This window comes from Notolabrus celidotus, chromosome 10 (assembly GCF_009762535.1).
Source record: "Notolabrus celidotus isolate fNotCel1 chromosome 10, fNotCel1.pri, whole genome shotgun sequence".
Lineage (NCBI taxonomy): Eukaryota > Metazoa > Chordata > Actinopteri > Labriformes > Labridae > Notolabrus > Notolabrus celidotus.
The window spans coordinates 8,444,991-8,468,404 of NC_048281.1; the positions used below are offsets into that span (position 1 = coordinate 8,444,991).

The window sequence follows — 23,414 nt, forward strand, 5'->3', positions numbered from 1 at the left end:
AGCCTATCAGAGCTGTAATTGAAATGAGCTGTAAGCTGCATTAGCGCCACTTCACCTCCTGCTGGAGTGTGATGACTCAAGCAGTAATTTGTCTACAGTGTACCGCCTGCTGGAACGCCGTAAGAAGAAGAAGAAGAAGAAGAAGAAGAAGAAGAAGAAGAAGAAGAAGAAGAAGGCTTTGTAAGAAGTCTGAGACTTCCTCTTAGGAGATCTCAGCGCACTGGTTTTGTCCCCCATCAGAGTGAGATTGCTTTGTTCCCTTAAGTCGTAACAACCCAGGCTGAGGAGGGAAATGCCCCCTGAACTACTTCTCAAAACGATCCGGGTGTGACAGCATAAGTAGATTTTTCTGCATGCTACAGCAGAGTCCACTGTTTTCCAATAAGAGCTAGCTTTGCGATTAAAGAATTAGATTTATTGAGCTTTCTAAAATCAGCTAAATGTAAGGAAGGAGTCCTCCAGTGTGTTTGCCTGTTCAGACTTGATCATCCCTTAGCTAATAGTGCCAATGGTTAGGTTTGACAACAACAAGAAGAGAGCTAAAGTAAGCTTGGAATGAAAACAATGTCTAAAATAATTGAGGCTTTAATTTGATGCACCAAACATACAGAAAAGAATTGACTCAAAGTTGAACCAAGATTACAATCCTTTGGGGGCAAGTAAAAATTCAAATCTGACTGCGATGGCATTAAATATTAATTTATAAAACTAAAAGAGGCATCAGAATCAATTTCAGTTTGTTTCATATTCAGCTAAAAACATCCTGATCTGAGCTTTAACTAATAAATGTGTGGCTGATGAAGTCAGCGTGCATCAGAAGTTATAATTCAAATCAAATCTGTCATCTTTATGTGAACAAATAAAACGTTTTTCATTTAAATTATTGAAGGTATCTGACACTGTTATATTAAACTGCATGCAGCACTAAGATGGAGAGCTTCACAGAGTTAATTTACTGAGCAGAAGGGGGCGGAGCTTCACATTCGGTCAGTCCTTGTAGTATTTAATTAACATCAAACAAACATGATGAATTATTTATTGAGGTTTAATAAATCGAATTGTTTTTCACATTCGGATCCTGTGCTGATCTTTCCAAAACTCAGCGATCCCCTGAGACAGAGCTAACTCAGCGAGGCCCCTGCACTCACGGGGGGTAAACCCCACCAGCGCCGTGCCCTTTACTGTAACCCCCTGCTTCCCTGCCAGCTCTGCGACCCTCGCTGTGATGAGGGAGGCTGGAGCGTGACAGTACGGCTGGCCATCAATTATGAAACATGGCCACTGTTCACTTGTGGTCATGTGACCAGGTGGACTCCCCTTTACACTTTCCACGTTACAGGCGATTTCCACACTGCCCTCATGTGGCAAAGCCAGTACCTGCACCCCGGGTAGGCCCCCAGGGGTCGACTCTCTGATTGCCATGGCAATGCTGTGTCCCATGGCGATGTCCTGGGTGTCGATGGTGACGTTGCAGTTCATTACGTACGGACTGGCTCCGACACCTGAAGGAAAACAGCAAAAACAGAAGATCAACTTCAAACTCTTAGACGTCCTCTGTCTTTGATTTACTTAGTGAGACCCAAAGTAATAACTCTTCTTCTGTAAAAGCTGTCCTGTAAACTTCTCCCAACATCCACGTAGGAGTAGCATTACTTTAATTAAGCATTAGGTAAACTGCTGAAAAAGGATGGATCATATAATAAATTAACTGCTGGATGAACATAAGGCTGATGTGACTCTACCAACATCACTGCTTCTAAAAGTAAGACCAGAAACTATGATGAGTCATAGCTCGCCCTCGGCTTGACCTTCACGAACAGGGCCACCCACACATAAAAAATTTGAAGTGTAGAAGTTTCTCTTTCAACCGCTTCCTTTGTTTAAGTGGCTTGTTGGTTTTCTGGTCGGTGTCACACACTGAGGTTTCAAAGCTGCTGCAGACTTTGTTCTAAATAAATGTGAAGAAGCAGGACGTGTCTGATGATGTAAACATATATTATATCCTTATGTGTCGATGGGAATATTTTCATGGAGTGAGGAGGGGCTCTGAAGGAACAGTCTGGGAACCACAGAGATGGAGTATTCAGGGTTGTGAGAGTGAATCTGACAGACATCTTCCGCTGTGAGGAACACGTGTGAAGACATATTCCTAAAAATATCCGGGTCATGCTGTCCTGAAACGATCTAGGAAATGTCAGGAGTTAACGTGTGAAAGGAGCTTAGAGGACTCGTGAATGTCTGCAAAAAAGATTTGCAGAGGCGTCAATGGATTACCCTGAAGGTCACACAGAAGCATCTTAACACCATGCTGACAATGATTGCTGATTATTTTTATAAAGATCACAAATTAACTGATCTGTCTGAATAAAATATCCACTCATCAGGTCGGCAAATTGATTCATAAAGAGATGAATCAGCTGTTTGTATCGTGGCTACAGTGTGAAAAGTCAGAGTTCAAAAGTTCAGCAGAGGAGGCTCAGACCTCCCCGCATCAGCCGAGGGTTTAACTTCAGCCCTCGGCCTTTTGCTACATGTAATCCCCGCTCTCTACTCCTTTATTGAGAAAAAGTCTTTAGAATAAGCTCGTAAGATACTTCAGACGTCTAGCCACAAACTCAAACTTATGCACATTAACTACAAACAGATTATGACAGGCTCTGACTCGCACATACGTTCAGGACAGATGTGCGATGATGCCGAGTCAGCAGGCTAATGACAGAAACCTGAGACTATATGTGTTCTTTCTGCATTCAAACAGTTATTTTTTGTCACTTTGGCCTCTTAAAAGCAGGTAAAAATACAAACAAAACAATCTGACAACAAAGACCTGAAAACCAAACACCCATCTTCATCTGGTTGACTCATCATCTTCAGATTCACTTAGAAACACTTTTTCTAAGGACTAGTTTCTGGTGGTTTTGCAAAAGAAGAAGCTCCTCTCTTTTTATTCTTAAACAGACTCTCTGGACCTTATGACCTTTTGTATTTTAGAAAACACATTAGCATAATTAATCCTAAACAAACTCACACACTACAAGCTCTCTGAGCGTCTTACCTGCACATATGAAAATTTGTGCTTTAATAGCCTCCTGGTCAGTGTGTGCTCACGTGCTTTTACCTCCGCTGCTCCTGCCTTATAATGAAACACACTGGTGTTGGTCTTGTTCTTGTAGGATGTTTTTGCTCATTATGTTTGTTGTAAAAGTGATGTGCATTGTTCAGGGTTGGTATTGACAGGAGGAATGATTTATGATTTAAATAACCAATCAATCACTTGTTAAAAATGCTGTGTCGTGTGATTCTTGAAGTTACAGAGCAGCTGTTTTCTCTGAAGGGTCACGCAGCAGGAGAGAAACACACAATGTTTAAAGAATAAAGTGAACTGTATTATTATTTCAATCCTCCATCTAAGCTCAAATACTCAGCACCTTTCACACATGCAAAACATGAAAATTTCCAGACTTTATCTTGATGTGCTGCATGAGTGAACTTTCCATTTTTCACCCTGGAATTATAAGGAATTTTCCCCTGCCAGCCTGTGAGGAAGATGCCTGGAAGAAGTCAAGGTGAGCACATGTGTGAATGCAGCAGGTGAAAGTCTGGAAAGCTGTTTTCACACATGCACAAAACTCCTTAAATGTTTCCCAAGTTTTCAGATTGAGCTAAATGTGAGATAGAAAACAGACAAAATTTTGACCCTGACTTTCCACTGACTTTCAGGATGTCCACAAAAAGTCAGGGTGAGCTGATGTGAGAGTGCGGCAGGAAATATTCAGAAATATTAACAGCAACGTGCGATCGGTGCAAAACTTGAAGAGCAACACAAAGCAGGATGAAGAAAAGCATCAGAGGATGAGGAAGGAGAAACATTTGAAGACAAGACATAAATGTTTGCACATCTGTCTGTTTGCACGGAGCATCGATATTATGCAAAGATTTTCATCAAAGTGTGGGTCTCCGTTGATTTGTCTGCTCTCATGTTGTAAACATTACTCTCTGGCTTTAGAAGAGTGCTTTTAAAATCCTCTCCCACCACCTGCCCAGGTGGAATAACTAGAAACTCTCAGGAGTGCATGTGTGAAAGAGGCTGAGGATTTATCCTGAGTGGGGTAATGGCATGATTCGGGTTCAGAGGATTTCCTCTGTTTTATACTCCGAGCTGCTTTCCTCATTTGTCTGTAGCATGTTTTCTATTGTTGTGTTTGTCTTGTGGTATTTTGTGTAAGGAGTTTTGACAGGGTGTCCGACAGATAAATCTCCCTGTGAGGTACAAGTTCCTGAAGTTATCAGGACCTGGAGCTCAGTAGGTCTCTATAAAGTTTCAGGAGTGGAGGTGTGAAAGGGGCTTCACTTTGTTTACACTCCTCCTCCTCCAGCTTTGACTCACCTGTGAGACCGAAGCGTCTCTGCAGCTGTGGCCCCATGTCGGGTGTGATCGCCTGCAAGTCTGTCGTCTTCTTGAACCAGCCCATCTCCCTCCTCCTCTGTGCCAGTCCCCTCTGGAGGGGGGAGTCAGCCCAGCCAAACAGGAAGGCACTGGTGCCCCGGACCCGCTCTGTGAGTCCCTGAGCCACAGCTGAGCCCCGGCAACAATACAGACATGTTAGCTAACCAGCAAATGGAGCGTATGCCATCACATGTACACCATTTCAGAAACACGAGAGCAGGGAGAGCGTGGCAGACCAAACACACCCTGGGGGGTTCTGTGAGAAACTCAGACTGAGGCAGAGTGTGGACACATGGACCTCTCATTAAGCACATGCATAAATATGAAGCTGTGTGCGAGTTAGCCAGCTCTTAATCTGCAATCACGGTCCACAGATTAGCATACAGAGTGCACACATCAGGCATGCAGGCCTCATGCTGGGTTACTGCTCATTATTAGCTGGAAACATGGCTGTTAAGTCATCTGCTAAGCTGTGAAACTAATCAACAGCTCGGGGAAGTTGAAGGTGTCACATCATCATCATCATCAAACACATTTCAATATACTCTGCTGGAGAACTCATTACACTGTATGCATACAGTTCTTTCTAAACCTCTGTGGTGTATGTGTACTTAAATTATACAAACAAACCACTGACGCTATTAGAACATAATGGAAGTACCGTCCTCCATGATGACATGCACAGACTGGATGGTAATGGAGGAGTAATGAGGCCAGGCAGGAGCAGAAATACACCTCTTTTTATATTTGCCTTTAGAGACTAAAGCAGATATTTCAACTCTAAAGTTAAAGAGTTAAGTTACAGGTATAAGACCTAAATGAGAAAAGGAGGATATTTGTATTATTTTCTATTAAAAAACTATTGAGGGGCACCGTTGGCCAAGCAGTCGAAGCCTGCGCCCCATGTATAGAGCCTATAACCCTCATTGCAGAGGTTTACTGCATTACCTCCCCCACTCTCTGTTCTCCACATTTCCTGTCTCTCTTCAGCTGTCCTGTCCATTAAAGCCAAAAATGCCCAGAAATATAACTTAAACTAAAAAAATAAAAATATAACGAAGCAGCATATTTGAGCCACAATGACACATTTCTCCTCTGTGTCAATCATGAGATTTGACTGTTTGAAACTGTTTTTTATGATCTCTCAGTGTTTGAATTGAAGCACATTTATGTACGTGAGTTTGATTTATAGTGTATCTATATTATATCCATCTATAGTAAATTAACCATTCTGAGGTGGAGGCTTTGTTCAAATGGTGATCAAGGTTTCACTGTGAAGGCATCTTTGCTCTATACTGCCTCCACTTTGTCTGAAGTCATCTGAAACTGTTTCTGCTTTATTCTTTTTAAGGTGATAGATAACTTTATTAGAGCTCCACTGTGCATATTATTACTATTTTAACTCATTTTAACTTTACCCTTCAATTTTTCTGCTTCCGTTTGTCTTCTACGTATTGATTCACTCCCTTTAATCGTTTCTCTGGAAAGCACAGTGAGCTTTCTAGTTCTATCTATCGATTAGTTTAGATATTTGTCTGCATTGTAATGTGGTTGGCAAGTGTTTGATGTGATGCAAAAGTATATCCTATTTTAATCTAACTAATATTATGTTAGAAATATTAAGAGTGGAGTCCAAATGTGATTTAAAAAATGCTGAATTTAATTTCAAGAACCAAGACGATTTTTTAAAAAAATCCTCTGATTGATTTCTTCTTAAACCACTTATTCTGATAGTTTGACTTCATTCTCAAATATTTGACATTATTCTCATCATAATGACTTCATTAAAAAAATGTATACTCCAGTTTATTTTCTTCTTCGACCAAGGAATTTATAAAAATCGGATCAGATTTTGTTATTACATCACCTGATTTAAATTTTAAAAGTTAAAAATATGAGTACATTTGAAGGTAGACTCAATTTTAGTTTGAGATTATTGCTTCCCTGTTAACTAAATTTACTAAATAATCTTTATTCCCAAAAATAAATAAATATTATTCTACTTTGTACATGCTTTGTCCAAATACTGACAGATTGACTTTATTTATTTAGCCTTTTTTAAAAATGCAAATAAATAAAATACATTAAAATAACATAAAAAACAAATAAAATAAAATCTCCCTGTTTTTTTCCCCCTGCCTCGTCCTGCCACTCCTTCATAAATCAATGTCCTGAGCAGGTGATGCACTGAATACAGAGCAGCTGGATTGTGATGTAATGACATGTGGGCTGAAAGCTGATGAACAAATCCAATACAGGATCAATTCATCTGACAGGGAGATGTTTCTGAGTGCACTCATACTCTCTTACACACACACTGACACACAGAATGACATCTCACCTCGAGCCTCTTCAGCGCAGTCCTCCACCCCCACCTCCTCCCCCAGCGGGTAGATGGGGATGAGGTCGACAGCACCCATACACGGGTGGACCCCGGAGTGAGCACGCATGTCGATGAGCCCACAGGCTCTCTCACACGCAGACAGAACGGACTCCCCTGAAACACGACACACATGGCATCAAACACACGGTCAAAGCCAAGGATGTTAGAGGAGAGAAGTTAAAGGTTGATATCTTTAAACCTGGGTCATGATTTTATATGATTGATGCGTAAATGATCTGCAAACAGGTTCAGAGCTTCTTCAAGATAAAAGGCATAACCACTAACATGTGGAGGAGTGTTAGACCAGCACCTTCAAGGTTTGCAGCATCAGAGAAAGGTTGTGTAAATGAGGTTTGGTGGCTGTAAAGAGGGGGCGTGAACAGCTGTTGTTTAGGGGTTGAAAGCATCTTACTCGATAACATCATCATAGAGAGGATCTGAAAGGAGGAAGTCATTTTGTCTGACACTTTGGAAAACCATCTGAGTCTTTCAGCTGCAAAAGCAAGCCGACAGTTCAGTGAAGCTAGTTTTGAAGCTGCAGGCTGAAGCAATGTAGCGTTTTTTTCTCACCTTACTCAAAATATGTGAAAACTTTTTATATAAAGCACTCAGATATCATGTTTTATGTATCCTACAGCATAAATATTGAGCTACGTGTGCAGAACATGTGATGCAGATACAAGGTTTCAGTCCTCTGGGTAATTAACCCTCTGTGTTTGTCTTGAGAATCACATCTGGACAAACATAACTCAAATCCTCGACAGCTTTGTCTGCTTTGTGAGACGGTGGTGTCTGCTACAAGCCTTCAATAAGATCAACTTTTCACTCTGATCTATGCCCAAAACTGTTCATCCAGATTTTTTTTGTGTTTAAATCCCTGACAAAGCTTATTAAAGGATTCCGCTCCTCTCAGAGGATTGGTGAGCAGCGGACAGAGACTGAATCCTGCTGTAGAATCACTGCTGCGGCGCCGCTCCTCCCTCAGGAGCAGGAATATGTCAGAATAATATTTCAACCACAAGTTCGAGGTTCGGTACTCACTGATGGAGTCGATGCTGGACACAATGGTGATGACAGAGCGGTTGTAGTCATGGTCATTAAAGATATTCAGCACGGTCGTCCCCTCTCGTCTGACACCTGAGGGACAATCATCAGAAAGAGATCACAGTTAGAGCACACACATGGATGACACTCACTTCTGTTTTTAAACATGTTCAAAGATTCATACAGTCTCCTCAGGGCTGTGAAGGTCCTGTCTCTTAGTCGAGACTGACACATAACAGAGGATGTAGTTACAAAAACATTGGTGTGTGTGTAAAATACACTTTTCGTCCTCTGAGTTTCTGCCGTAGACGTCCAGCTGCTGTGGACGTGCCGTAGACGTCCAGCTGCTGTGGTACTACTATCCGTCTCATCTCTCTCTCTCTTATTCTCCTCTATCCCTCTCTCCAACACGGTCTCAGCAGATTCGTGTCTAACATGAGTCTGGTCCTGCTGGAGGTTTCTGCCTGTTAAAGGAAGTTTGTCCTTGCCGCTGTAACTTGCTAAATGCGGCAAAGTGCTCTGCTCATTGTGGATTAAGATGAGATCAGACTGAGTCCTGTCTGTAAGATGGGACTGGATCTTATCCTGTCTTGATGTTGGGTCTTTGTTAATAATAGAACATGGAGTATGGTCTAGACCTGCTCTGTTTGGAAAGAGTCTTCATATAACATTTGTTGTGATTTGGTGCTATATAAATAAAGTTTGTTTGATTGATTGATTGATTGTAAAAAGGTAATTACAAAGAAATAAACAAAACCTCCTTTTCTCTGTGACAGCATTGAAATAGTTAAATAAGTGTTCACACTGGGAAAGACGACGTTCTCTCTCTGACTTAAAGAAGCAAACTTTGCTAGAAAGTGGGAGAGACTTACAGATTTTGTAGCGGGTCGTTCTTATGAGTGGTTTTTGAACAATGATGGACTTTGACATGACATCATTCTTGAGAGAGGGGCTTTTACAGGAAGTGTCTTTCTCTATTTATTTGTGTTATTGGTTTATATATAAAAATGAAAATTGACAAATTTTTTTAAAAAACTTAGAAAAAGGATAAAAGGTAAAACCAAACTCTGGATAATGTGTCACTTTAGTCCACCTTAGAGTCCTGTACTGCAGCGACACAGAGGTCAGGTGGGGACGTGTGTCTGGGCAGATGGAGCATTAAGGTGATGTAGGAAAACTCCACGATGTAAAAGAAAAGATTTTTAAAAAACACACAGAAACATAAATTCATGAAATATTGAACACTGGTAAAGTTGTTTAAAATCGACCCCTCTGACTTCATGATGAAATTACTTTAACCTCCGTACAGAACCTCAGGACCCGCAGCGAGCATCACTTCCTGTCACTGTAGATTATCTGTTCATCCGTCAGAGAGCTAGAGGTCTGCTGATGTTAAGTAGGACTCTTTCACTGAGAAAATCCATACATTTAATGTAAAAAGAATCAAAAACAAATGAAGATATGCCTCAAAACTAAAGCTCCAATGACAAACCTGTCATTTGGTTTATATCGACTTTTTGTCTTGTGGCTTGAGATGAAACTATGGAGACATTCTCTATTCAGGGAGACTTTAATCTAATCTGTGATGCTTATGATCTAAATAAATAAATAAATAAATAAGATTGATGTGTCCTCGAGTGTGACAGTGATGTATAATAACACTTGCCTTCAGTGTTGTATAAAGCTGCCTTGGCCACAGTCTCCACCAGGTCTTTCTTACGAGCTTCAGAAACATTCAGAAGACAAGCCACTAACCTCCGGCCCAGAGAGCTGGAGGACATGATGCTGCAGGAGAACGCTGTATGAAGAGAAGATGGACAGAAGCCATTCACAGAAACAATCTCAATTAACCTTCATATATCTGAACAGAATGAAGATTAGATTATGACTGTCTTAATCTACATGCATGAAGACAAATGTTAATGAGGTTCAGTCTAGTCAGAGATTTCACTGCTGCAGCCTCTGGTGTCAGAAGCTTGAGGTAGCTAATGTTAGCAAACTCCAGATAAACTGCTGTGTGACTGTACTCACTGTCACCCTACTACAATCATAATATCATGATTCATGATCGTCAATAACTTATAATATATAATGACACATGCTGATTAATTAAGGATAACAACATGTCTCTGAAAGCGCCGCGACCAGGACTCATGAATGATGTGCTGAGTCAAAGTAGAGGGGAAATAAGCCACATCTTTTTCATGAAAATATCAATGTTTGGTGCTAGCAATATGATAATTGTATTGCAGAAGTCAGGAGGACAATACACTGCTGTAAAGATATTTGTCCCTGGATTCTCTACTTGTGCTGTTGTTAAAGCTTTAACTCATGAGGACCATACAGGGAAGGTTATTCACTTTCATCTGTAAAAACAGAATTTTGTATTTATTTATTTATCGATTTATTTGTTTATGTATCTATTTATTTAAATGACATGTGTGTCCCTTGAATAAATTGCAATAAATGGCAATAATTCGATTTTTTTTTTGCACTTTTTGTAATTTATAGAACACCATGAACCATTCATTATATCAAATGAATCATTGTGGCGGTGGCCAAACAGACTGTGGAGTTCGCTTTAAACAGGCCCTTACTACAATAAACTAAAAGAACACCTGAACGCATCATTACTAACACTACTACTTGTGAATCTGAAAATAAGATTTTTGTTCCCAAAGTTTGCAAAGTGTAAGACGACAAGTACAGCTCAGAGTTCATGCATTCAACTTAATCATGGAAAAACAAAGTCGTGCACTCTGAGAGAGCCTTAAAGTACGTATTTTAGTTACCTTAAGGAGTCACCTTATATCCAGACTGAAACTGCTTTATAGTGTGTGAATCGTGTGGTGTGCAGCAGTCTCTCTATCAGTGGCTGACTTTTGCAGAGTTACAGAACATGTTGACCAAAGTCCAACTTAGCGTAAACCCAACCAACCTCACATTCATCTGCAGCATGCAGTTTAACAACATGTTAGAGTGGGTGAGATATCTGCACAGTGAGCGTGGCATACCTGACAGCCCTCTCTCAGAACTGACACGTGCAGCTCATTCTCTGGTTTTGTGCCAAGTTGCACCAAAGTTCGGATTTCTGGACCTGAACACCAAAAACCTGAGAAACCACTTCAGTGCAGCCGCTGTCAGCACACACCATGGACTGATACACAAGATCACTCTGAGGCTGTTACCGAACTTTAGCATGTGTAGCTAAAGATGAAAGCTCAGGTCAAGAGGATTCACTCCGCTTCAAACTTTACTGAAACGACTGACAATCTTTTCATTTAAGATTCATGTTTCCCTTTATTTTTGTTGTTATTTTGTCTTAATTTGAAGTTCATTTCTCTGTTTTGTCTTTGACGTGTCATTAATTCATAGTTGCTGAATAAATTAAGCTTTGGAAAAAAGGCACCTATAGGTTACCATTGCATATTGTGCATTATTAAATATTTGTTTAAATTTTACAAATTGTTACATAAAATGAGGCCAACTGGGGTAATATGTTTTAAGGAAACAAGCAGCACTGACATCTGGGACCCCAGTAAATAATATAAATCTAATTGTTTTAATTAATTAATGAATGTGTGACATGGTTATAGGCAGACTGACCTAAATAGGAAAAAATGATAAATTAATGAGAGAAAATTACATTTCTTATTACCCCTGAGGTTATGTCATGTATGCAATCATGTCCTGCTGTTGTATTGGTGCAAATAGAACAGTAATTAATTTTACTCTTAATTTTGAAGAAGTTAGATCTGTCTGAATGCACTTTTTTGATCTATATTTCTTTCCTAAAGATAGATTTTTTATTCTTCAGGTCTTTGATTGTGGTGGCATGTTAATGCATTTCCCATCTCCAGAGTATGAATAGTGTCCGTCCACTTTGTCGTACTGATGTGGTATTTTCCTATCATTAAAATTAACAGAAAAGGAGTGCTAATGTCATAGTCCTTCACATAGCATTCAAAATGTATTAAAATGTCTTTTTCCAGTTGTTCTTCTTGCATAATGTTGAACTTAACCCAAAATATTTTAGTAGATTGTTTCTTCTTTGAGTCCACACAAGTCAAAGTAATAAGTATAATTTTAAATCTTGCTAGTGTTTTTTTGCTGCATAAACTTTGCACAATTTTAAGGAAATATCTCTGACTTGACAGCATCTTATTTCCAATGCAGAGTTTCTTGCAAGCAGTCTTTACACAAATTACTGTCTTCATAAAGCCAAGTCCAAAAAATAATTCTAAGTGACAGTTTTTGTGTAATGCTTTATATATATGTATCTGTGCATCTCCACCAACTTCTTAAATTAAAACACTATTAAATTAAGTGTTACCCTCTGGTACAGGGATAATTTTAACACCCTCCCTCATGAAAGACTACATGCTGTCATAAAAGGAAACAATGAGCAGTTTTTAAAGGTTTGGTCACCATTCCTAGACTATTTGCCTTTAGACCTAAAGAAACTACTTCTGATGGGAGGGCACTTTTCTGAGTGGAAGACCCTTCTTACAACCCCAATAGTGGGACACACAACATGACATGGCTTCTGATGACTGGTTACCCTAAACTCACATGTGGACTAGAAGCAACATTTTACTTTATCTTACATTACCTGAGAACGTATCTGTTCATTGTCTATTTAGATTCAATTCCACGTCTGTTTGTTTTTTTTGTTTCTATTTGCTCATTTCTTTTAAGATTTTATTTTTATCTACGTGTTTACTTTATTTATTTTCTATTAGTATTATTATTGTAATTTTTATTACTATTATGTTATGCAGTCAATTCTCTATGTTTGTATTGGATCTACTATATAGCGGTTTTGGGTGGGGGTATTGTGCACAGTTTTGTGTATTGTAATTTTCTTAGTTTGAACTCAATAAAAAGTTATAAAAAAAAAACACTATTAAATGACTCATAATGATTCAGCCTCTCAGATGCTGCAGCACACCTCTCGTTAAGGCATTAAAAAAAACATATTATTTTGGTGTAACCTGTAATCTAAATTTAGATTGTTATTATTTTATAGTTTCGTCGCTGCCTATCAGCTTTGAGAAGTAATTTATCCAATAAATGATCATGTTCAACCCGTGTCTTGTAAAATAGAGTTGTTTAAAACGGTCTTGTTTTTAACGGAAGTACACAGCAGTGTATCGCTTGGCGTCATTTACGCATCTTTGGTGTCAGAAAAACAGACATGCGCAGATGATCAGCTCTACCTTGAATATTCGCTTTCATAAACACAACAGCGCCTCTTCGTGACCAACAAGCAGAACTGACAGCATGTAATCATAATTACAGAGCTTTTCACGTCACTGCAACGTCGTGAGACTAAATACGAGAAGCATACAATGCGCAGCGGCAAATATTAATAAATATCAACATTAGCTGCTTGTTTTAAAGTTAGCTCGTTCGCTGCTGATAGCAAGATGCTGGTAAGCTAGCAGATATGTTAGCTCGATGACAGCAGCAGCAGCAGCATGATGTAACTTCACTTTACAAGAAAACAAATCAACATTTTATTACATTAGTGTCCATGCTAGTGGCCCAAGCTGTTGTGGGTTTCACTCTCTTGTCTGTGGCCAACAAGATGACCTCTGTGGCAGCGACCACCTCCTCCGAGCCTCGGGGGATGCATGCAGCAGCAGCCAGCCGGGATGCACGCACAGAGAGCCCGCAGAGGAGGCTCCAGAAGCTGCTCGCGGTGCCCGGACACCAGCCGAGCCGAGTGAACGACCTGCTGCTCCTCCGGCCTGCTGCAGACGACCACACCGTGAAGGAGGAGAAGAGCAACAACAAGCATGTGGTGTTCTTTCATGGCGACATTCAGGTGAGAGTGATGGGAGGGGTGTGAGGTGTGTGGTCTTACGTGAACTCGAGGGGCCACCAGAAAGACTTTTAACTGTCTGTGCTGGGTAATCAAGATTTTCTAACACTGGTTTGTTGTTATATTTCCTTTCAGCAACACAGTGAACACTCAATCACACAGGATAACGAGATAGCTTGTAGAGAGTTCACACATTATCCATGTCTCTTCATCCCCAAGCATCCTCTGACAGGTGTTTCTAGCTGATGCTGTGGACAGCTGAGGATCACTATAACAAGCCCTTTTAACATGAAATAAGTAGATCACTCTTTGATTTGTTTACTTCAACATATTATACAAAATTGAAAATGCAAACTCATTTTCACTTGTTTACGTTTTAGTTTAAAGACCTAGTAAGTGGATTTATCTGGTTAAGAAACAATCCGAGTTAGGACTGACTGAAGTGAACAACACCCTAAACTGAAAGGTGCAGAAAACACTTCCATATGAACAGGACGAGATGAAGCTCAGAGATGAACAGCTTATTTCACAGGAGGCAGCAAATTTAGCACAACAACTAAGATCCTCAGAGGAGCTTTAAGAAATCTCTGAAGCAAATTTGACTATAAATCTATATTTTTGAAGTCTCAATATCATTCAAACATTCATTTTTGATTATTAATATGAGTAATATTTTTTTTATATATCAGGCCCGAACCTACATATTCACCTTATGTTTATTTTTATACAATATTCATTATATTTTGGATAAAATACACTTTATTTTGAACTGTTGATGTAGATTTACTTGTTACAACAGCTCTGAGTGAAGGACTGATATAATCAAGTGATATGTGTCAAAAAACAAATTATATGACAAGCTTTAAACTGGATTAAATGTGCTTTATATATACTCTGAAGGATTTCACCAACTCATATGACAAAGTGAAATCTGCAGAGGAGACACCACACACATGAGAACAGTTGTTGCACAGATTTATTTTCACATCATAGATTAGATCATTGGTTCCCTATCTGGGGTCTGAGCCGCCCAAGGGGGGTCGCTAGAGATCCCAAGGGGGGCGTGAGGTTGTATCTTTAGATCTATACATAAACTTGCTAAATTTTTTATGCAACTTAAGTTGGATAAACTGTGGAAAAATAAATCCTACTTCTGTTGATAAGAGCATTAAAATAGAAGTTTATGTTTGACAGCAACACATCACTTATTAATTTTTATGAGGATCCTCCATGCTAACATCACATGCAGAGATCTGAACTGCTTTTCTAGATATTATACCTGGCTAAAACACTTGTAAGTTAATGCTTATCTGATCATCACACAGGTAGGAGTGGGTTTGTTTGTATCAGAAATTGAATTCATGAATAGTGAAATATAAGTTGTAGGTGTTAAAATGCAGAAGTAAGAGTCTGTCTTGTTGCTGGGTGCTTTGGGTCTTTGAGGTTACTTCAGAGGCTTTACATTATTCTGTCTCTGTGTGTGTTTCCTGAGCAGCCACATGGCTCACTCACATGTATGTTAAATACCACGTGACACGTGTAAGGTGATGGTCCTGGTGAAAGGTTTTATTGGTGATAAACAGTATGTGACACCTTGTGGGTGTCAGGAAAGGTTATCAGCTCAGCGGAGCCTCCTCTGCTTCATAAACTCACCCTCCACTGGAGCTGCTGGTCCACCTGCGTGTGTTTGTGTACGTGGGTAACAACATACTTAAAGTAGACGTATCATCAGCACTTCTGAAGCAGCGTGATAAGCAAATTCTGTGAGTGTAGAAAATCATATGAGAGCATGAGATCAGTGAGAGGCTGTTAAATCATGAAGCCTGCACCGATATCAAGCTGAGTGTATTTGTACTGCATGAACCTTCATCAACAAACAGAAGGTTGAGCTCAGTAAGAAGTCTGAAGGTGTCTATCAAATAAACTTTACAGCATCAGGCCGGGGTGGAACAAACTCTTTCAGCTGATAACTTTCTGTTTGTGTTTTCATAGATAAGTGTGAGTGTGAGCCGCTGTTTATGAAAAGATCAGGGAGATTTGAGGAAAGTTAGGGATCCAAAGTCATTTTAAATATCTGTATTTCCTTGGAAGGTAAAAACTGTGACAAGGCTGCATTTTAATCACATTCTGTAGCACTGCAGAGATGCTTTGACTACAAATCTCTAGAAATAAAACACCTTGGTGCAGCAAATACCCGACAAGTTTTATAATTTTGAATTGAATTTGAATGACTGCAGGCAAACTCTGGAACATGGTCTTCCCTGTAAAAATACATGATTGGCATTGTTATGGTGCTGTACCTTCATCAGGTTCTGAAGGTGAAGTACAGAAACATTACCAGTAAATATATTTTACAAGTTATATAGTGTGCCGGAGTTGGATTGGACTCATTCCTCCCCCCCAAATTCACGTGTTCTGAAACATACTGTACATGTAAAGTGTTTTTCTACTTGTAGAAATTGTAAAATGTAAGAAGGAGCAATTAAAATATGAATGGCATTGAAATCTAATGTTCTTTTTCTCCTATTATTGTGAAGAGCAAAAGAAAAACATCCTTGTGTGCTAACAGGACATGAATGGGGATCAAAACTGCTCTAATAAGTGATACTGTGAATACAAACAGCCTGTGTTAGTGACATTATCATGACACAGGTCATTGTCTAATATGTCTAATATATAATACAAAGAACCCTCGATACTGTGCGTCAAACCAGCTCTTTAAATTAAACAAAGTAAACATGTTGTGTATGAAACTAGAGGACCGGTCACATTTTTATTAACTCATCTCAGGAGCTTCGTTCAGACGTTCGTCAAAGACTATTCTTAACCCACAAACAAGGAAACCCCTCCCCCATCTCTGCTGGGCTTCATGGCAACTTGCCTTTAACCATCATCCGTGATGTGCTCCTGAGGAGGAGGAGGAGGAGGAGGAGGAGGAGGAGGAGGAGGACGCTAGGCTTTCATTTCACTGATGACTGCCATCAAAGGTGTTTTAAAGAGGAGAGCGCTAAGAGCTGAACTCACTGTTGACCTTGTTAACATTAAATCTTAACTAAAGAAGCGGCCTGAACTCGTATGAGTAAACTCCTCTGAGTTCTGTCCCTGTAGTGTCTTTCCTTTAACTGCAGCAGCTGCACATTGTGCCGTCAGATGATGCAAAGCGTTCTTATTTTAGAAAGTGTATGAACACTTACTAAAAAACCAAGAGAGATGAAATACCTCTTATTTGTTTATCCTCCTAAATGTCTTCATGTATTAAACCCTCTCCAGAGTTCAATCCATCTCTTCATTGTCCTTGTCTGCAACTCATTAGGCAACTTTCCAGGCAAGTGTTAATATTCCCACAGGCTGCTGGTGTCGGCCAGCAGTCGTTCGTATGCACAGGATGCTGTCACGCTGATGTCTCCATGTAAATAACATGAATGAGGTCATTGTGTTGAGGACCACACAGTCTGACAGCACACTGAGAAGATGCTGCTGATGGAACGAATTCTTTGTGTCAAAGACAAACTCATGTGTGGGATTTTTTTTCATCTTGAATTTAAAGCCCAGAAACTCTCCACAGCTCCGTCCTCGTGCTCAGCTGGGTGTGTTTATACTCAGACTCCAGACTGTGTTTCAGGAACAGGCTTAATGTACGGCTCTGCCAACTGGAGCCAACACAGTGGGGGCCTTAATGTGTAGTCTTTCTAATGACCAGCAGGGGCCGGGGGCTTCACTGTTTATACAATAAGTTGCCTTCTTTCTTGTGGACAGTTTGAGTAAAAACTTTTATAACATGCCACTATTAAGCGTCCAGATTAATGCCACAGTTTCCCTGGATTAAGGATGTATCCTGCACACTGAGCTAGCCTCAGCTCGGTTCATGATTTAGGATCTTCTGTCATTTTAAACCCAATTATTGCTCTGACTTTAAAACAACAACAATCTAGTTCACTAACCAACTGATGAATGTACAGTAGCTGCACCCATGTCCTGAAGCTGTGTCCTCTTAACATCATGAACATGCTGACGTTGCATTATATCTTTAGACACAAACAGACACAGAGCCATTATGTGGATAAATCTTCTTGTGTTGTCTCACTGTGCATCTTTAAAGTGTCTCTCTTCTTTGTCGTCTGTGCAGAACTTTCAGGAGGAGATGGCTCTGCAGCCGGAGGGCTCTCAGTGGCTCCGTTGGAGCCTGGAGCAGGTTGCTCTCATTCTGGGCCAGCGCTTCCCCGACCGCCATGTCTGGGTGGTCAAATCCTCCCGTATGTACCTCCACAAGTTCAGCTGCTACCGCAACTTTGTGGAGAGCAACATGTTCGGAGCTCCGGAGCACTTCTCATACTCCTCTGAGCATGGAGCGTTTCTCCACCTCAGGTTTGAATTCTTACCTCCTTCTGATCTTTGACGAGTTGAACCAGAGTGAATTGATCTGATGTATTTATTAAACTTATACTTTGTAACTCAGGGGCAGCAGAAACACAAGTCTGATCTGATCTTGAAAACATGTCAGCTCTTTGTACTCACTCTGCAGACAAAGAGGTGTTATCATTCACTCCGCTCCTCCTGATGATTCTCTGTCGGGTGAGAGTAATGTCTCCGCCCTGTAAGTTGAGTTTGACCCGTGTCCTCTTTTTACTGTGGGGCGCAGTTTGTAAAGTTGTGCACACTGAAAGGAAGAGCTACAATTCTCCACATGTAGCTCCAAAACGTCATAAAAATGTAGAGTGAATATTACAAAGTCACTTATTTATCACATTCAGAGGAATATTTGTGATCTTCTTCACATTTAATTTTGTTGTGAAAAATAAATTAAGTTAAAATCATTGTTAAATCCAAATGTTAAATCTAAATCTAAATGTTAAATTTAAATATAAATATTAGATAAAAATCTAAATGTTGAATTGCTAAGTCTGTTTCGCTTTATGAAGCTTTTGTTTTAGTATTTCGGCTAGGTTGCAGTGTGAATTTGCAAATGAGCTAAATGTTTAGGATCAAGGAGCAACATTTAACATTTATATTTAACATTTATATTTAACATTTTTATTTAACATTTATATTTAACATTTATATTTAACATTTTTATTTAACATTTTTATTTAACATTTATATTTAACATTTAGATTCATATTAAACATTTAGATTCATATTAAACATTTAGATTTAACGTTGAACATTTAGATTTAATTTTAACATTTAGATTTATATTTAACATTTAGATTTAACGTTGAACATTTAGATTTATATTTAACATTTAGATTTATATCTAACATTTAGATTTAACTTTGAACATTAAGATTTATATTTAACACTTATATTTATATTTAACATTTAGATTTAACGTTGAACATTTAGCATTTAGATTTAACAGTATTATTATTATCTTAAATATATTTGTACCGAGAAAAATAAATGTGAAAAAAGTAACAAATATTGCTCTAAATGTGATAAAAACGTAACTTAAAAACGTGTTGTGAAACTTGCAGATGTTTTGGAGCTTAATGTGGAGAAATGTTATTTTCGATGTGCACAACTTTACAAACGGTGCCCCATACTTTACACTGAGGAGGACGACTGTATGATACCTGTGTTGACAGCAGTCTATCACCAGGGGGAGCTCCAGATGTTTCAGCTTCAGTTTAGTGGATCTGTAATGATTCCATTGTTCTATATTGTCGATGGTCTGACCAGTGTTCTGCCTTCAGGGCCCTGCTGAGCCACGGCATGGAGCGAGCTGACCTCCCAAACCCCCTGCAGCCACAGGGAGGCGCTGACAGCATCCCCTCAGGCTTCTCCCTCTTCCTGGTGGGCTTCAGCAAAGGCTGCGTGGTCCTGAACCAGATGGTGTACGAGTTGCCCGGGGCCCGCGCAGACCCCCAGCTGTCCTACTTCATTAAACACATCACAGACATGTTCTGGCTGGATGGGGGGCACCCAGGTGGCAGCGAGACCTGGGTGACCGACAAGCAGGTGCTGAAAGAACTAGCCTCCAGCGGGGTGTCGATCCACGTCCACGTGACCCCGTATGAGGTGTGTGATCCCATGAGGGCTTGGGTTGGCCGTGAGCACGGACTCTTCATCAAGACCCTGGAGGAGTTTGGAGCCTGTCCCAGTAAGAAGCTGCACTTCGAGGACGAGCCCCCCTCCATTGAGCACCACTTCAGGGTCATCCAGGAGTTCTGAGCACACAAGTCTCAGTTGACCTCTCTGAGTGCTTCAGATCGATCACACAGATTGTCTTCTTCTCTGCTCTTACCTCATTTAACCACTCGAAGGGCTCAGAGTTCAGAATGTGACGGAGGCTGGTTTCTTCTTCTTTCTAAAACTACCTGCACTCGTTCCCAGCTTGAATGATTCCCTGATATCTTGCTGCATCCTTATCCCCCCCAGCTAGCCCTACCCCTCCATTCAGAGTGCTCCTGAGGAAGGATGAGATGTAGTCAATATGTAGCCTTCAGAAGGAGCATTTATTCATGGAAAACTGTGTGGGATAACACCACATTTCAGCATATTAATCATCAAAAAATCTAAAATATAACTGTAGCATTAATACAAGAGAAATGTAAATTTGTTTGCAGGTATGAAACTGACAGTCTGATGCAGTGAGTAGGGGTCAGTGTCCTGGGTGTAGACTAGGTCACCTCTCTCAGATGACATTAGTTGCAGCTTCATCCTTGACTCCACCTCCCTGTAGAGGAGACTCCTGACCACAGAGCTGAGGAGTTGGTGTCTCGTATTGGATCTGAGGAGAGAAACCTGCAGGTATGAAACGGACTCTCTTCTTTCTTTAACTTTCTCCTGATTCAGGCTCCAGCTTTGAGTCTCTGCAGAGCTGTCAGTTCATAAACCTGATCCACGTTGTGTCTGTTAGAACGATGAAGTGAAGATGAAGAGTAACACGGTGACTCATTTTAACCTCATGTTTGTTTGTTCGGCTGAAGCTTTTTACATTCTCCTCAAACCTGCACTCATGTGGAGCTACTTTAAGACGGCTGAATGTCTGAGCCTCCTCATTACAGATTCTTGATTGTAAGTTTGTTGCTGGATTATGAATCCAAACTGATCAGAAGTAGAAAATGTGGTTACATCATTCTGATCTCAAAGTTGATTGTTTCTTAAACATTGTTATCCAAATGTTGCACTCTTAAAAAAACTAAACAGTCAACTGTAGTACTGGAGCTTACTCACTTTATTATTTCTTGTTTTCTCTTTGGGTTGTTTTTTTTCCATGATATGTCAGAAAAATGTCTTATGTTTACAGCAGATATTTATGACTACTTTACAGGGAATAAACTCAGAACAGGCCACTCAAAGTGATTATTGTTTATCAGAAGAGTTGGAGAATAATTTAGTCATTGTAAATTGAATGTCTTAAAGCTGGGGTTTGTAGTCAGATTAAGATCCACTTTTTGTTATACTGGTTAAAATGATCTTTATGTCCTGATGGCAATCAATACATAATGTGTTCTTAATAAGAGTGAAAAAAAGCTGCCATCTACAGCCGGAGTTAACCTGGGAAAACACCAACCAATCCCTGCAACCAGGAGCCAAAATATATCGAGACGGAGTCCTGAGGAAATGCTACATTCAAATTCATGCTAGTTTTCAGTGACTACCAACCTTAGCTTTAATGGCACTTAAAGATAAAGAAGCTGAGTTCTGCAGATATTTTGAAATCCTGTGTTGCTTAACATTGAATATTATTTTAACTACAACACTTTTGGACATTTTCTTTTCACAGACATGAACACTCTGCATGATAACAACTTATTTTCATGTGTGTCACCTTTATTCCAACTTTCTGTTTTGTCTCTGAACCAAATTACCCAGAAAATTGTAACATTTAAAGCAGTGTCTAATTTTATAATGAGTTGTGTTTAAATGAAAGAAGATATTATACTTATTCTTATTCTCTTTTATTTTTAATCCTTTTTTTTTTATTAGGGTGTCAGAAACTTGTGGGATAACAGTCAGGGGCGTGTCCAGAGGGGCGGGTAGGGATGGCGTGCACCACCTGAGGTGCCACCCATCTTTTTAAGAGACGGGTTTCATGTTAAAATCAACTATTTGGCTTCTATTCCAACAGGCTGCTCTTAGGTTTCTTTGTGTTTAAAGGAAGCAGTTTTCTTGAGTTGGTTCTTTAATAGTAGAGAAACACTTTGCACTTGTATTTGTTTATGTTTCACAAGACAGGAGCTTAAAAGAAGGTTTCTGTTTCTGTTTAAAAAACGATGCCAAGAATATGTCCTCGCTCTGTCGTGTAACTTTCTGTATGATCATTTAATGTTCGCCAAATTAGATAAACGTGGATCAGAGAAGGTAAATAATTGATATTCTGTCAGTCCTCAGTCTGGACACGCCCCTGGATACAGCTTATAGACTGTACTCTGTAATATATTTAAAAATATGCATACTTGCTGTTTTTGTGGCGACGTGGCAGCACGTGTCGTACCTCTATGTATGATCTGTGTGTAAGCTTCCAAAGCTTCTTTGCACTATGCTGATGATGGCTGTAACCCGCTCTGCTGAATGTAACTTCAAATCATTCCATTATGTTTACGACTTGCTGTGTGCCGTTTAAGTTTTTAAAACTGCCTGAGCGTCTGTGCCGAGGACGGATGATGAACTGTTCTCTAAAGGTGCACTGCCAAGATAACATGCACTGTTCTGAATCGTCTGCTTGTGATTTGGTTTACATCGTCGCTGTGCTTTCTTCTCATGTAACTGTTCACCTGCGAGGAGTCAAAGAGGAACTCTGATATTAGTCTGGTACAAATAACCCTGTGACATCATCCTCATGTGTGATTTAGATGCTTGTTTTTGCCTTTGACAAGCTCTGATTGTTATCCAAAGTGTGTGACAGTAAAACTACAATAATCCCTGAAGACATAGACCTCTTTGTGAAGTATGATTCTTTTCTCTATACTTTTTCTCTAACACCACCAAATCTCAATGACAAAAACAGGACTTTTTACCTTGCAAACGCAGGAGTCGCTGGTCTGTCGGTGATCTGTAAAGTGCTGTTATTTGTGTTGAGTTTTGGATAATGTGTTTTAAGATGGTGAGTGTAGAGCCTAGGGCAGGGGTGTCCAAACTTCTTTCAAAGAGGGCCACATATGATGTTGTCAGAATACCTCAGGGCCAGTGGCTCCTACTGAGACTTAGGAATCCCAAAAGTTATATATGAAATATTTATTTAATAACAATCATTTTAAATTTTGTCTGAATAAATTAGTAACTAGGTAGTCCTCAGTTCTCCACAAGCCATGTACACATGAGCAAACGTTATCTTCTTCTGGAGGAAAATGTTTTTAATTAGGGTCGGGCAATGTGGGAAAAAGTATTGTATCATTATTTTCCTATGGCAGGATCATGAACTAGATTTCATCACACTTCTTTTTTTAGGTGGTTTTTAAGACCTTTCTGACAAGCAGGCAACATTTTAAGAACAAAATAATTATTTTCCTGAGTTCTGAACATTTTTGATGCACCAAATTTTGCCTTTTCTGCACAATTTCATAATTTGATCTTGTCTTGTGTCCTCTTTTGTGTCTTCTGAAGTTTTAGTGTTCATCAAGAACATTTTCACATCATGATAAAAACATTAATTTGAAAACTTGTCAACTTTAAGAGTTCTTGTGTTTCTTCTTTATTGCCGTCTTGCAGAATTCCCAGAGCTTTGGCTTTAGACAGGTAGTTCATATGAAGCTTTTTGAGACGTTTCT

General features: G+C 39.7%; 2 protein-coding genes across 3 annotated transcripts; one reads left to right on the top strand and one right to left on the bottom strand.

Annotated features, from left to right (window-relative positions):
* Positions 1–569: 569 nt before the first annotated feature.
* ftcdnl1 (formiminotransferase cyclodeaminase N-terminal like 1) lies at positions 570–13,707 on the bottom strand. Of its 2 annotated transcripts, none has more exons than XM_034694216.1 (6): positions 13,401–13,707; positions 9,541–9,672; positions 7,872–7,967; positions 6,789–6,944; positions 4,388–4,576; positions 570–1,502 (listed from the first exon to the last, which is right to left on the bottom strand). In XM_034694216.1, the coding sequence occupies exons 2-6, from the start codon at positions 9,653–9,655 to the stop codon at positions 1,066–1,068; spliced, it is 993 nt and encodes a 330-aa protein (XP_034550107.1). In that variant the 5' UTR covers positions 9,656–9,672; positions 13,401–13,707; the 3' UTR covers positions 570–1,065. The 2 variants fall into 2 exon arrangements, with proteins under 2 accessions (XP_034550107.1, XP_034550106.1); XM_034694215.1 differs by lacking the exon at positions 13,401–13,707 and adding an exon at positions 10,889–11,084.
* c10h2orf69 (chromosome 10 C2orf69 homolog) lies at positions 13,053–22,582 on the top strand. The gene is made up of 3 exons (XM_034694217.1): positions 13,053–13,704; positions 17,828–18,066; positions 19,395–22,582. The coding sequence occupies exons 1-3, from the start codon at positions 13,411–13,413 to the stop codon at positions 19,870–19,872; spliced, it is 1,011 nt and encodes a 336-aa protein (XP_034550108.1). The 5' UTR covers positions 13,053–13,410; the 3' UTR covers positions 19,873–22,582.
* Positions 22,583–23,414: the final 832 nt, after the last annotated feature.

What these genes read in the sequence shown, in the direction of transcription:
- ftcdnl1 (XM_034694216.1), bottom strand. Translation starts at nt 9,655, where the DNA reads ATGTCCTCCAGCTCTCTGGGCCGGAGGTTAGTGGCTTGTCTTCTGAAT. An exon ending in GTCCAGCATCGACTCCATCA is followed by an intron (nt 6,945 to 7,871) that starts GTGAGTACCGAA and finishes GTCGTGTTTCAG; the next exon opens with GGGAGTCCGTTCTGTCTGCG. An exon ending in GAGACGCTTCGGTCTCACAG is followed by an intron (nt 1,503 to 4,387) that starts GTGAGTCAAAGC and finishes GTTTTCCTTCAG; the next exon opens with GTGTCGGAGCCAGTCCGTAC.
- c10h2orf69 (XM_034694217.1), top strand. Translation starts at nt 13,411, where the DNA reads ATGCTAGTGGCCCAAGCTGTTGTGGGTTTCACTCTCTTGTCTGTGGCC. An exon ending in TCTTTCATGGCGACATTCAG is followed by an intron (nt 13,705 to 17,827) that starts GTGAGAGTGATG and finishes TCGTCTGTGCAG; the next exon opens with AACTTTCAGGAGGAGATGGC. An exon ending in GGAGCGTTTCTCCACCTCAG is followed by an intron (nt 18,067 to 19,394) that starts GTTTGAATTCTT and finishes TTCTGCCTTCAG; the next exon opens with GGCCCTGCTGAGCCACGGCA.